At 39.3% G+C, this 14,566-nt stretch overlaps 1 protein-coding gene across 4 annotated transcripts in view; it reads left to right on the top strand.

Annotated features, from left to right (window-relative positions):
• The window catches only part of EML6 (EMAP like 6), a 194,780-nt gene that overhangs the window by 166,547 nt on the left and 13,667 nt on the right, over positions 1 to 14,566 (top strand). For 2 of the 4 annotated variants that reach the window (XM_089528904.1, XM_089528906.1), the window contains exons 28-34: positions 4,397 to 4,475; positions 6,015 to 6,144; positions 8,015 to 8,113; positions 9,848 to 9,868; positions 10,212 to 10,385; positions 11,692 to 11,900; positions 13,143 to 13,300. In XM_089528904.1, the coding sequence (XP_089385030.1) occupies positions 4,397 to 4,475; positions 6,015 to 6,144; positions 8,015 to 8,113; positions 9,848 to 9,868; positions 10,212 to 10,385; positions 11,692 to 11,900; positions 13,143 to 13,300 (870 nt within the window). The remainder of the gene's footprint in view (positions 1 to 4,396; positions 4,476 to 6,014; positions 6,145 to 8,014; positions 8,114 to 9,847; positions 9,869 to 10,211; positions 10,386 to 11,691; positions 11,901 to 13,142; positions 13,301 to 14,566) is intronic. The other 2 variants (XM_089528905.1, XM_089528907.1) reach the window with 1 other exon arrangement.

Below are 14,566 nucleotides of genomic sequence, written 5' to 3'. Positions count from 1 at the left end.
CGAAAACAACTTTGGTCCCAAGCAATTTGGACATGGGAGACTCAACCTGTAGTAATATAGGAAGAATTTCACTTGAGATAGCTGTTTTAGTGTGTGTGTGTGTACATACCTACATATCTTTGCTGTGCATTAGTGAGAATCTATTGGAACTTGATTTTACTATTCCAAACAATAGTCTGTATGCTATATTTCAGAAGAAGGAAGGAAGAACACCCCAAATATTCCTTGCTTTTAAGGCGCCTGTCAACTTAAAGCAACCAAATGAATGTCATAGGGTTTTCATAGACAAGGAATACTCAGAAGTGTTTTTGCCAGTTTCATTCTCTGTAATACAGCCTGCTGCATCTGGTATTCATTGGTGTTCTCCCATCCAAGTACTAACCAGGGCTGACCCTGCTTAGCTTCCAAAATCAGATGAGATCTGGTACCTTTTAGGGCATTTTTGTAAAAATTCCAAAATAATTAATTGTGGGTAAGATAGCAAGCCAACTTCATAAACCATGGTTTGAAAATGGCTTATTTAAATAAATAATTTTTAAAATAGGTTTGTCTTGGTTTAGACCAAGGCTTGGCCTTCCCATTTGGGGATAAATACATAGATTATCTCCATGGCCAACTCACCCATAATGGATTGAGGGAGGAAAGGCATTCAGACCTTAGAGATGGCAGCTCTCCAAAATGCTTACCTGCTAGATTAGTACTGTGAGGAGCACTGTGCAGCTTGCCCTCCTGCCTCAAACAGCAGAACATCTTACACCATCACTCGTTCAGACATCACACTAAATGGTGGTTAACTAAAAGGAGGAATAAAATCTTCCAGTCTTGCCCTTGTGGCCAGACTTAAGTAAAAGATTAGAGGAGGAAACTGACAAGCCTGTCGTTCATTCATGAAGAGTTAAACAGGTAGATTGACTGTGACAGTGACATGCTATTTCTGATCTTCTGGCCCATATGCTGCTTCCTCCACATGAATTAAACATCCAAGGATGGGAATGTTTCTGGACCCACCTACCCACTGTGACCGATACCAAAATCCATGGATGCTCAAGGTCCATTGTCCCCCATGGCCACACCACCGTTAGGTACAATGGGACTTCAATGGCAGCACAATTAGGGACAGCCCCCATTGTTCTCAGTGGCAGCACGGCTGCATGCACTTGTCACCATTGGGGACAATGCGGGCTTGCAGTCCACGGATACTCAGATCCACAGATGGCACATCTGCTGATACTGAGGGCCGGCTTTACCAGTCTCTCATTAACAAGAGGATTCTAACAAATACCCAATCTGTGCATGGTTCTGTGAATTAAACACCACACTTTGATCTGAGAAATCAAGCCTCATACTTTGCACAACTTTAATCTTTATTCTAGAGAACATTCTCTTCTTTCAAAGGATATCAATATTTAGAGAAATTTGCAATTAGTACTGTGTTTCTGGTTGTGCATTATCTTTGTCTTTTGTTTTGGTGACTATAATTATAGTTGCCTGTTTTGCAGACATTAATTGCTGCTAAAGTAGAGACAAGACATTATGAGTCAATGGAGCTCATGCTTTCATAGCAAAACAAATGAAGGAAGGCACATAACAATAGATGGTTAGAAAATAGAGGTCTATCATACTGATGCCTTTTTCTGGCAATTAGTCTTCAGAAAATACAATGATGCTTTGAAGGGATTGGCAGCACCCTTGTTTTAGGAGTATACAGTACACAGCCTTCTCTTTAAAAATTAAGCCCATTATCTCAATGCTGACATCCAGTTCTTGTACATAATTAAACACTTTTATTCACACCTGCCTTATTTCACATTGAGATGCTGTTTGAAATTACAGAGATACATCTGGGCTGGTCTGCATGGGCCAAAAGGCCAGTTCTTTCCCTGGCCCCCATTCTGGTGCTGTCCAGTCACTCACTCTGAGGGCAGAACATGGCTCCCAGCCATATGACCAATGCTGGGCTCCTTGTTCTGGTCCCAGAAGCGAGTGACCCATGGCAGGGACAGATGTGCTGGGCAGCTCAGTGGGACCCCTGTGCAGACAGCCAGAAATGGAAGGTCAGGTAACAGGAAGAGATTGGCACATCTCTACAGCCAAGATACTCCAGGCTGCCCCTGGAATATCCTTGCCATTGCAGACAAGACCCCCATTAACAAAGTAGATGTTTTCCAGAGCATTACCAAAGGCAGAAATAACACAGAAGGAATGCGCTTAGGTTCCTGCACCACCTCCACCCCCAAAAGAGTACTTCAGCATGTTTCAGTAAACGTTTTATTCAAAACTGACAATATCGCGTGTAAAATGAAACAAGCGTGTGAGATAAGCCTTGCATAAATAAATGAAAACATTGTGAATATTATTGAGACTGCTTGAAGGTTTCTTCCCTAAAGTATAGAGGGATAACTTCTGTTCATCAATCTCCACTTTTTTATTATTTCTGTTTTGGTGGCCAAAGACAGTGCTTGGGAGTACCTGGAAAGGCAACCTGGTCTTCCCTTTTCTTTCTGTTTTGATATTCACGTGTGTGTGTGTGTGTGTGTGTGTGTGTGTATACACGCACCTTCAAGTCACCTGTCAACTTACGGCAACCTCATGAATTTCATAAGGTTTTCTTAAGCAAGGAATACTCAGACATGGTTTTGCCAGTTCCTTCCTCTAAAATACACCCTATAGTTCCTGTTATCTGTTGGCAATCTCCCATCCATGCACTAACCAGGACTGAACCTGTTAATCTTCCAAAATCAGAAAGGAACTGGTATCAGTGGTTAGCATGGTGATATATCATCTCCAGTATCAGTAAGGCTTTCTGTATTAGTTGTTGGAAACACTCAATTCCTGCTGGTGGGATTTCCTCCAGGCAACTGTTTGGCTACTGTGTCACCTGAGGATCCTATCTGCGTTCATGAGGGTTTTAACAAGATAGTTTCATCCCTAGACATGAATGTGGGAAGGCATTTATACAGAGTATGTCTGGATTTCCCTCCACTGCCTTTTTGCAGAAACCTGAGGAATATCCATCCATTTACGTTTTAGAGAGCTGCTGTAGATAGAGCATATATTTTTATGAAGCAGATGCCAGGTTCAATCTCCAACATCTACAGATGAAATGATCTCAGGTACCATTACAGTATCTTAGACCCATCCAAAGATCTATCGACTTGTTAATCTTCCCCAACCAGTTTCACTGCATTTTCTTTTACTCCCTGAAATGCCACTCCTAGAGGTCAAGATATCCTCCAGAGCAGTTTTTAATGTAGCACATGGGCTATACTGAAAACCAACACATAACCTGGAGTATTTGGAAATAGGGCAGATTTTCAGGGTGCTTTTATTTTTTATGAAACTGATATAAAAACCAGTGATCTCTCAAAGTATGGGCACAGACGGGACTCTTTAGATCCTAGCTTAAATACCATTGAAGTTACTTCAGCTTTATTCTAGTGTGATTTTAAAATTACGTGACCAAATTCAATTAATTCTCCTGACGTTTCTAGCAGCGATAACCACAACATCAAAACACAAGCATTACCCAAGCTCCAGCCTAGGAATCCAATTGGAAAATGAGGTTAGTTAGTTGGAGCAGGAATCTTTGGTCTTCCTGATGTTTTGGCTTTCAATTCCCACAATTCCCTTTTAACGTTGCCGAAGCTGATTGGGCCTGATGGATGTTGTAGGCCAATACAGTTGGAGGACCAAAATTTTCCCACCCCACACCAGCTAATCAGGCCATTTTCCAATTGTTATCTGGTAGTTCCAGTTGGTATACAAAATGTGAGCGCCAGCATGGTGTAGTGATTTGATCACTGGACTATGGCGGGATACAGACCGCCCCAAAAGGGAGGTCTGCTGCCTCCTCTTTTTCCACCCGTGGGAAGCTGCAGCGGAAAAAGAACCCACAAAAAGCAGGTTCTTTTTCCATTGTGCTTGCAACGCCCGAGTGTGCAAATGGCACACTCGTGATGTCGCAAGCGCGATGTGATGTGCGGATGCAGTGCATCTGTCACATCGTAATGGCGGTGCCCATGTAGACAGTGCACCACCATTTTGACGCCACCAGTATGTACTAGGCTAACCCTAGTACGTCTGAATGGTGTGCACTCCCTAACCCTACTGCTGCCACTGCCATGCTACATTTTGCCGGTATGTATCGCGCCTATAATTCTGGAGACTAGGGTTTCCCTCTTCAGCCATGGTGATCTTGGGCAAATTACATTCTCTCAGCCTCAGTGCAAGGCAAGGGCAAACCCCTTCTGATCAAATCTTGCCAAGAAAACCCTGTGATAGGTTGATTTGGGGCCATCATAAGTTGGAAATGACCTTCAGACACACAGCAACAAATATAAAATTTATTTCTTTTCATTTCACATGTGCTGATCATGTTCCACTGTGCTTCTTTCAGGCCATCAGTAAGCAGAGCTGCTCCTCCACCTGAGAAATTGCAAAAGAATAATGTCAACAAAAAAAGGAAACTAGTTGAGGTCAGGTTTCGTACACTGTTATTTTGGTATTTGTTCCCATCTGAGTGAATAAACTTTGTTCTCTTTTTAAAAGATTATACATAACTACTCTTGTGAACAAGCTACAAATTGATCTTTGTTCTCTTCCTCCTCAAGTTTCCTTAAAAGTTTTAATGAATTTTAACATTCTTACTTGTAAATCCTTAGCATTGTTGATTTAGTTACAAAAACACTAATAGAATTTTAATTGTACATATTGGTTTGTGGTGTGAGAGATTGCCAGTGTGCCTTCTCTGACCCAATGCCTTCCACGTGAGTTGGACTTTGCGTCTTATCATCCCCAAGCCATGTAGCTAGCATATGAGAGGATACCAGGATAGGACTCCTAAAAAAAGAAGTAATGCAGAAAACCCTTGCCCAATTAATTTTTTTCTAAAAGTGCAAAATTCTACATGTTTTAAACCATTATAGAATGACAGATATATGTGAACTGATGTTTTATGCTCTAGTTTTTATTTCTCAGACTTGTTGGCAACTATAATTTGGTGGCAACTGGTGAATCTGTTGTTATAGGGGCAGGAAATCCACTGTTGGTTTTATGGCTATTCCATTCGAATCTGCTCTAGGATGTACAAGAGCCATCCAGGTGCTGATATCCATTCCCATCAGAAGAATTCCATACACTCCAGAACAGCAATGAGAGGAGCAATGATAAAACCAAGAGTGGATTTGCAGTCTTGTGACAGTGACCCATTGTGACTTTGTGACTGAGTAACAAATCAGCTTCTTCATGTTCAACCATACGATTTGCATATTGCATAGGAAACATGTAGTTTGCCTAATATGCTAATGTGACTGCTTTGATCTTGGGAAATAGAACATGGCAACCTAAAAAGAGTGTTAAAGGGTGAAACAACTGGCATACCTGATAAAAGTGGAGTGAAGAAGAGAAGGCTAATCTAGGGCAGAGGGAGAAACAGATCGGTTGTGAGGGAGTTTTGCAGGGGTGGGGGAGAAAAGAGAAGGAGCATAGGCTCCAAGGCAGGGAGTAAGGGGTTTCTTACTAAGTCAAAACTAATTCAGGCTAAATGAGTAATGGGGTGAAGGAAGAGACATATCAGCAAGCAAGATATTATTATTATTATTATTATTATTATTATTATTATTATTATATCTTACCCTCCTCTCCTCGTGGATCAAGACAACAGCAAATCAATAATTAATAACATCAGTTAAACCACATTAATTAAAATGTGAAACAGTTTAAAAAGACAAGACATACAAATTTTAAAATAGTCTGCATTTAAAATTCAACATCTTAATTCACAATTTAGAATTATCTGCATATGCCTGCTGGAAGAGAGGTGACTAATTAAAAAGTCTTCTGGTTGACAGTTGTCAACCTAATGCCAACTTAATCTGTACAAAATATTTTAATCACTTTTCTGCTCTGACTTCTAAATTTTTGTGTTGATGATCTTTTTTGATTCTGTCCTCTGGGTGGAAAGAAGAGGTAAAAATTGTATGTAACCCTTCATCTTATAACATTTTATCTTCTAGGAATTGGCTTTAGATCACGTTTTTGGATATCGTGGATTTGATTGTCGCAACAACCTTCATTACCTCAATGATGGTGCTGATATTATTTTCCATACTGCTGCAGCATGCATAGTTCAAAATCTTTCCACAGGTAATTGAAAGAGGAATAAAAGATAAAAGGTACAACATATTTCTCTAACCCCATTTTTCATCTTGATTTGTGCTGGAAAGGAAATCAATGGCTCTATTGATTTCAGTGCTGGATTCACCTGTTATAGAAGTCAGTGGAGAAATCCATGCACACATGGGCACACTCTGGCCAGCATCCTTAGTAACATCTGCTTGCATAAGTGTGACGTGACACATACATGCTTCTTTTTGGATGGAGCACAAGGTGTCTTAGCCTTTTGTGCAACATCCAAAACCTTTCCCCTTACAGTTGTCAAGTCCCAAGTGGGAAGAGAAGAAAGAGGGGAGGCAGTCCAGATAGTGTAGTTCCAAGGAACTGGAATAAGGAAATGCACTCCATCTGTGAGGACACTCCTATTTTCGTTCACCTCTGAGCCAAGACATATTGCGGAAATTAGCTATGCAAGAGGCTTGGGCAACCTTTGGACTGTTTGCACCAGTGTATACCAGTACTAACTGAAGGGGACTCCAGGTGTTGGGTGAATTTATATAGAGTGCAATCAAATATACAAGATAGCAATTCAAACAAATACAGCATACAGAACTCACCAAAATGGAAATGTGGAAAGAGGATAATGGCGTTTTTAGGAGTTTGCAGTGGATTATAATTACTTATCCGTTGAGAAGTCACTGGAAAGTTGGAGTGGCTCCGACTAGAAGGTCTGAGGGCAACATAGACCATACACAGTGTCGGCATGCATGTGGGCTGGGCTATGTGTGCAGAGGTTAGGTTTTGAAACCATATTTATAACTTAAAACTAGCCCCAAGCAATGGGCTGTCTTATAAGTAACAAAGATTGAATGTCTTTTCCCAGGGATCGACAGTGGGATTCTGCACTGGTTGATAGTTTTAATTTTAGTGTAATGAGACAGTGATTGGATCAGAATATGCCTAAAATGGCTGAATAGGGAAGTTTGGCTAGGGACACAACAGGGGGTAGGAAGAGAGATTAGCTTACTGCTTTTGGTGTGAAGAGATTCTTTGTCTCAAGTTTTGAGAGGAAATGCAGATTACTTGGGGGAAGGAAGGAGCACTTTAGATTTGATTATTTTGTTTACTTGGATGCCCCCATGCCTTGGGAAAACATTCCTTTTTTTCTTGGGAACCAGTGTTCCTGAAAAGTCATTGATCTTTCAAAAACATGCTATCTCCAGATATGAGATATGAAAATATGAGGACCTCAAAATACAGCATGGGGTGTTTAACAGTGCAGGGGGTTAGAGGATAGACCCTTGGGCTCTGTCCAAAAGGACATATTGGGAGGAGCTGGACATGGAATTATGTGTTACACTCCATCTGCTTGGTGTAGGATCCTGACCTCTGTATAAGATAAGGCATGGATCAAGATGAAGAGGTATAGTTCTATTTTTTGAGTCAGCTGCCTTATTCTGGATCAACCCACTGATCCTTCTAGCCCAGTATTGTCTACTCTGAATTACAATTACTGTCCAGGGTCTCAGGTAGAGTTCTTTTCCTGCTGTCCTGCATGAGATTTCTCCTTTGTATAACCTGATGCTCTACAACTGTGCTGGGCTACACAAGTAGAAGACACTACATTGGGAAGACTCTTCTAACCATAGATATTTGGGAATGAACGTCCTATAATACAAAATCTTATTCTACAGCTGAAATTCTGAGTAAAAGTTGGGAAGACAATATCACGTAGCATAACCAGCAAAAACTGTGAAACAGGTTTGTGTTGTTACTGCTGAAATAATCTAATTCTCCTTTTATGGCAAATTTCAGCTTCTTTGAAACAGATCTACTTTAACATATATTGCCATTACCACCTCTGTCTATCTAAAACAAACCTTTGTTTGGCATTGCATAGGAATCCAGACTTTCTACCTGGAGCATACAGATGACATCCTCTGCCTAACTGTCAATCAACATCCAAAGTATAAAAACATTGTAGCAACAAGCCAGATTGGTAGGTTCATAGAGAAGTTAAAATAATGGGATTTTAACTCTTGGTGGTTGTCCTCTTGTTTATATTTTGGAATGTCAAATAGGAATAATGTTGCTCTTGACACATTATTGCTTTTCTGCTGCCTGATTGGCATCGAATTTTGAATGCAATATAAGGAGATTGTCTAGCGTCTAGTCCAAAAGTGTTACCCTTAGCATGCAATAATTCTCTATATTCTCAGGGATATACTTCCTAGCCTACTGTCTATTTGGTTTTTTTAAAAAATATTCATTGCTGGAATTTAACTTTAATAATTTTTATATGCAAAGAAAATGTCTTTGAGAAACTACCCTGAAATTACCCAAGTTTAGGTAATATATGAAATAGGCCTTCAGAGTCTATGTGGAACTCTGATCAGCTTTTTAAGATCCCCTCATATACTATAGCTTCTATAATTTGTTCTCCTTAAATTGTAACATAGCATACCAGTTGGTATTCAGGGGTGTTTTTTTCAAGGGGGGGGGGGTGTTTGGAACCCTCTTTTTTATTTATACCTGTGGTGTTTAGTTGAAGTCTTTCTGCTGATGAATATTTACTTAGACCACAGGCTGTTAAAATATCTTCATAGGAAATCTCCCTTTTATGTTCTTGTGCTATATGAATATTCCTCAGGAATGTAAATCCACAGATGTAAATATCTGGATAAGGGATACAGTTCAGCAAAAGTTTTGTGTGAACAAAAGGGATCCTTCCATTAGGACGAGGCTTTTGATCTAGTTCCGTTTTTTCCAATGAGTAAGGACTAGGAACCCACTCCCCCTGAAAATATGTTCCAGATAATAAAGCATTTTTAAAGTACAAAAGGAACCAAAACTGGCATTTAGTTTGCCAGTGGCCAAATAAAAGTATCCTAGACCTCAAGCAAAGCAGTGGTTAAGAATATGTTTCCATGTTTCCATGGTGGATGGTGAGGGTGCAATGCTTGAGAAAGTGTTGAGAGCATTTTATAATTGCTCGTCTGCACTACAGAAATAATCCTATTTGACACCACTTTAAGTGTCATGGCTCTGTGCTATGGAATTCTGGAAATTATAGTTTGTTGTGGCACCAGACAGAGAAGGATAAATATCTTACAAAGCTATAAACCTCAAATTTCCACAGCACTGAGTCATGGCAGCTATAGTGGTGTCAAACTGGATAATTCTTCAGTGCGGATGCAGCCAATGTCACAGAGACAGTCAGGTTCTAAAAACACAACTCAGGCTAGGGTTTGCAATTAGTTCCTGATGAAATGGGAATTCTGGTTCATGTTACCTATACTTAATATCAATATCAGTGTTTTCCACTGTTGTGCATAAAGACAACAGAGCAGAATTCTTACTCCAAGGAGGATTGCACAAGGAAAAAAAACACACTTGTGAGATTGGCTCCTGATCTCTTGGCTGAACTCAAAAGGCATTAGCATTAGCCTGCACTGAAGTTCTTATTCACAATAGCTTACTGTATTAGGGGACTTTTTTTTCTTTATAGTTGTCAAGTTAAAATGCATTATGCTGGACATATAATTCAAAAAGATTCCTCCCTTTCTTTTTGCTTTGGTTTTTTTTAAATCCATACTCATGTTGAATTTGCTTTTTTAATTTGTTGATTCATTCTGGTGCTGATGTTGAGCACTTCAGCATTAGAAACATTGACTTATTTCAGCTATTGTTTTCCCTTGGTGCTTTCTCATTTGCCATTGCCCTCACCATCCAGGTGATATGACAGAATTTCCAGGTAAGGTTGTTTTCCCCTTTGAGTCTTAGTCAGCAAAGTTGCATCGCAACCTTTTCATATTTCTTTGTTGTATCTATGTGAACTGTGGATACAAGTTGAACACTGACAGATTCATTTTAGTATGTCTTTCTTCGATGCTACATAAATACTTCATCTTTGTTTTAGAATTTGTCTCATGTTATGAACTCCAATATTTTTCTCCACCCCTCTATGTTTCCCCATGAGTTATAATTACAATTCTGTAAATGTTTTATTTGTCTAACTGCCTTGTTTTTGATAAGATGCATTTGCCTCTGAAGATACTTAATATTGAATACTCAACTTTTAAAATGTATATATTTAGGTACAACACCTTCCATCCATATATGGGATGCTATGACTAAGCAGACTCTGTCTATGCTGCGTTGCTTCCATTCCAAAGGTGTGAACTATGTCAACTTCAGTGCTACTGGCAAGCTCCTGGTGTCTGTAGGTGTTGATCCTGAACATACAATCACAGTGTGGAGATGGCAGGAAGGTGGGTTTACAATCCTCATTCTTATTAGTTGGAAGAACTGTTACTACTTAAGGCAGGTTGAGTAAGCAGATATGGAGCTTTATCGCATGAGAAAGAAAGCCAAAACAGATCGGGAGAGTTGCAGCTTTCTCCTTGCCTCTCCACATGCTGTTGTAGCACTTCTATACTTCTATTCTCCTTCCTGAAAAAGATGGTGTTCCTTTTACTAGACAGATTTTTCCAGTACAACAAAAGGCACGCTTTTACCACTGCTTCTCTCAAGAAGATGATGGAACTGCTTCAACTGCATGTGAAAAAGCACAGAGAAAGCTGCTACTCTCCTGATCTATTTCTTATTTTCTCATGTGATAAGGCCTTTGGTTTGGGAAGCCAGAGGCCACTTTGCAGCCCAGATGGTGTCAGCTGAGAACATACATGTTCACTGTTGTCATTGGGACTCCAGCTGAAAAGCCATGTGAAACTCCCTTCTGTACTTGGCTAGGAAGCCAGCTTTATTCTTTCTCCCACTTCTCTGTAAATCAAACCTCACATAACATATATGTTCACATAACTAGAGCTCTGTGCCCTATTTTTCAGTTTGAAAGGTTTAGTGTGAAGTATGTGTTTGTTTATACTTAAGCACATTTTCTTGCCCTATTTCCTCTTTAGTTAAACAAGATACAAATATATGTGTAGAAATTTTAATAAGCCTTCTTAAACATGGGGCAGTGATGCAGTGTTAAATAGTAATGCATCATAAAATCTTGAGTGGTAAAAAATAAAGTCAGTACAGTATATCAATACTCTAATGTAACACAGAGAAATATTTCAGGCAAATGTAAATGAAAAAAAATCAAACAGTTTAAAAGATTTAAGAGTCTGCAAATTGTACAAGATGCCTAAGAAAATAAAAAGACCCTTACCTGGTACCAAAATACCCCAAATTAGACTCCAGCAGAATATCTCTGGGAAGAACATTTTCAACAAGGATGCCATCACCGAAAAGGCCAATCACATGGCACTTAGCAGGGACACCTAGAGCCCAAAAGTGATCTCATAATCTAGAGAAAGTACTAGGGAGATAGTCAACAAGGTAGGTATTTGCAGGCTGTATCTGCACTGCAGAAATAATGCAGTTTGACACCTCAACTGTCATGGTTCAATGCTATCGAATTCTGGGATTTATATTTTATGAGATAGTTAGCCTTCTCTGTCAGAGGGCTCTGTTGCCACAGCAAACATCATTATTTATGCAGTGCAGACGTAGCCCCAATCAGGATACACTTGTGTTTGTGGAAGATTAAATGCTCCTCCCTGTTTTCCACAGGTGCTAAAATTGCAAGCAGAGGAGGCCACCTAGAAAGGATCTTTGTTGTAGAGTTCCGTCCAGATTCAGACACCCAGTTTGTGTCGGTTGGAGTAAAACACATGAAATTCTGGACTCTGGCTGGAAGTGCTTTGCTCTATAAAAAGGGAGTCATTGGTTCCTTGGAAGATGCCAAAATGCAGACTATGCTTTCTGTGGCCTTTGGAGCTGTGAGTTGTTGTTTCTTTTTCATTTTTCAGTTCAAATTGAGGTGGTGGTGGTAGTTCAGTGACTTAAGGCTGAAATCCCAAACATACTAAAGAGTGAGCCCCATGATAAACATCCACTGGATTGCAAAAATTGTAAAAATCTGTAAAAAAAATTTACTTCAGTTTTGATTACATCATATTTTGTGAATGTTTTGTTGCCTTTAAGTAAGTATGTGTGAACAGGATATTGCATCTCTTTCTAAACCACTCCATATTTAGACATACTAAATATATGTATATCCTAATTCAGCTGTTTGTGGGTACATTCTAATACAGAATATATCCACAATTCAGAATATATTCCCATTGTCCTTTGAACAGAGACAGTGGCTTCATGACACACTACACATAGTATAACCGTGGTTAACATCCCAGCCTCATAAGGATCCTTTTGATCAGTTTATTACATGTCCTTTCTGATTCCCAACCTGCAAATACCGCATTCCAAAACTCCCTCCACCATTCATATGGTCATCCACTCTGGCCTTAGGCAACACATTTCCTCCTCAGCTACCATTGTTAAAATGGGATTTATCACAAGTCCAGGTTTTGCAATTCTATGGGTATTCATACAGTCTAGTTATAAAGGCTTTTCCTGGGCACCAATTCACTCCATGCTTCTCAGGAAGTAGGCCAAGTCTACGAAAACCTATGCTACAATTACTTTCACATAGCTAGAGAAAGAAAGAAAGATTTTACTGTATCAGAGGTAGAAGAAATCTCACTGGATCAGAGGCAGAACAAATAAAACTGCAAGGCCCAAATGGATAATTGTAGATCAAGAACTTAAGAAAGGGGATGGGGAAATTGAGTCAGGAGACTGAAATGAGAAGCAAAAAGGGAGCAAAGCATTAAAGATAAGTTGTAAAACAGCAACAGTAAAGTGGTAAGCTATGTACCAAATATATCCTTTATACATTTTTTTTCTATTATGGGGAATGAGATAATTTATTGATTTTTTAAAATAAAAGTATGCTTATTAAAAAATTGTCAACAGAAAAAGAAAAAAGAACACTAAGTTGAAATAAATAAATACATTTCACAAAATATCCCATCTCTCTCTTCAAGAGAGTCTCAGCTTGAGGGGCAAAGTAAACTTACCCAAGTCTCTTATTTACAAACTTGTGGCTGGTGCACTGATTTCAAAAATGTATGGATCCCTGTAATGGCATTTAAATAGCAGATCCTTGTTGTTTCTTTCAGAATAATCTTACTTTCACTGGTGCCATTAATGGAGACGTTTATGTCTGGAAGGATCATTTTCTCATTAGACTGGTGGCAAAAGCTCACACTGGTCCTGTCTTTACAATGTACACAACACTTCGTGATGGACTCATTGTTACAGGAGGGAAGGAGAGACCGTAAGATGATATATCTTATTTTGTCTGTGGTAACCTACAAAGCTGTGCTACTTCAAAGATAAATCTAAATCCCTGTAAGGAGTACTGGGATCAATGAATGGTTGGATGATGGGAAGTAACTCCCACTTCATATTTTTCTGTGCAGTCCAAAAAGAGAACTACAAGATTCAGTTCCTTTAGATTAGGTGGGGGGGGGGGGGAGAACCAGGAGAGGTTGTGTTTTTATTATTCTAATAATTATTCAGTTATTTCAGTGCCATCACTTGAATAGGCAAAATGGTAACAGGTGTGCACAAATCAGAGGTATCAACAAACTTGGGTTTCCAAAAGATTCTTAGAAAAAACCTGAACATACTCTGTACCCAAAAATGTTGAGTGTCTACTTGGAGAGGAGCGGGAAACCTGAAAATGCAGGGTGGGTAACAGAATGGAGCCTCTAGAGAATTAGAATAAACAAACACGTAGATATAAAGACCATAGATTAAAACATCCCATTGATGAGATAGGCTATTTTCTTTTTCACACTGAGAATATATTTCTAGGTGTTTCCTTTTTAGCTTTTGCCCTTCCATCAAAAAGATAGCCTTTTCCTCTTTGTCTGAAAAGGGAGCAGCCGTGGGACTCTAACTTCAGGAATGGTTTCTACGTTATCCCACACATGGACATCAACTTTAAGGTGCATGTAACCAAGTATAGATTAATTCCTTTTGTTTATCCTATCCTAGGAAGGATTTCATTGGAAAATAAATGTATGTTTTCTTTTCTACCTTTCTACCACAAGCTCATATTGTACTAGACAACTGCAATAGAAACCATGGAGTCATCCAATTCTGATGTAGGGTGGCTTGGGTAAGAGTAAAATACCAAAATAGCCCAATGAGGACTGGATGTGATTAGTGAGTGTAGAATACTGACATATTGGGGAGGGGAGATAGGATAAAAGAACAAGGCAAAGTGAGTATGGAATAAAGTGATAGAACCATAAGAGAGGCCCTTTACTCTAAAATATTTTGCCACAGAGAAGTAGACAGTGCAATCAGTAACTCTGCATCAGATTCTGGCTTGTCATCTGAAAACACATAGTAAACATGTATCTGTTGTTTACCACAGTACTTGTTTTCAGACACACAGTGTAGTAATATTGGATACACCTATTATGGAGAGTTCAGTAGACTAATATAATATGAGCTTGTGGTAGAAAGGTAGAAAGGAAAACATACATTTATTTTCCAATGAAATCCTTCCTAGGATAGAATAAACAAAAGG

The sequence above is a fragment of the Sceloporus occidentalis genome, unplaced genomic scaffold (genome assembly GCF_023333645.1).
Source record: "Sceloporus occidentalis isolate IW3139 unplaced genomic scaffold, rSceOcc1.0.p SCAF_6, whole genome shotgun sequence".
Classification (NCBI taxonomy): Eukaryota; Metazoa; Chordata; class Lepidosauria; order Squamata; family Phrynosomatidae; genus Sceloporus; species Sceloporus occidentalis.
The sequence above is the reverse complement of the archived record's forward strand: the minus strand, read 5'-3'. Positions and strand labels throughout refer to the sequence as shown.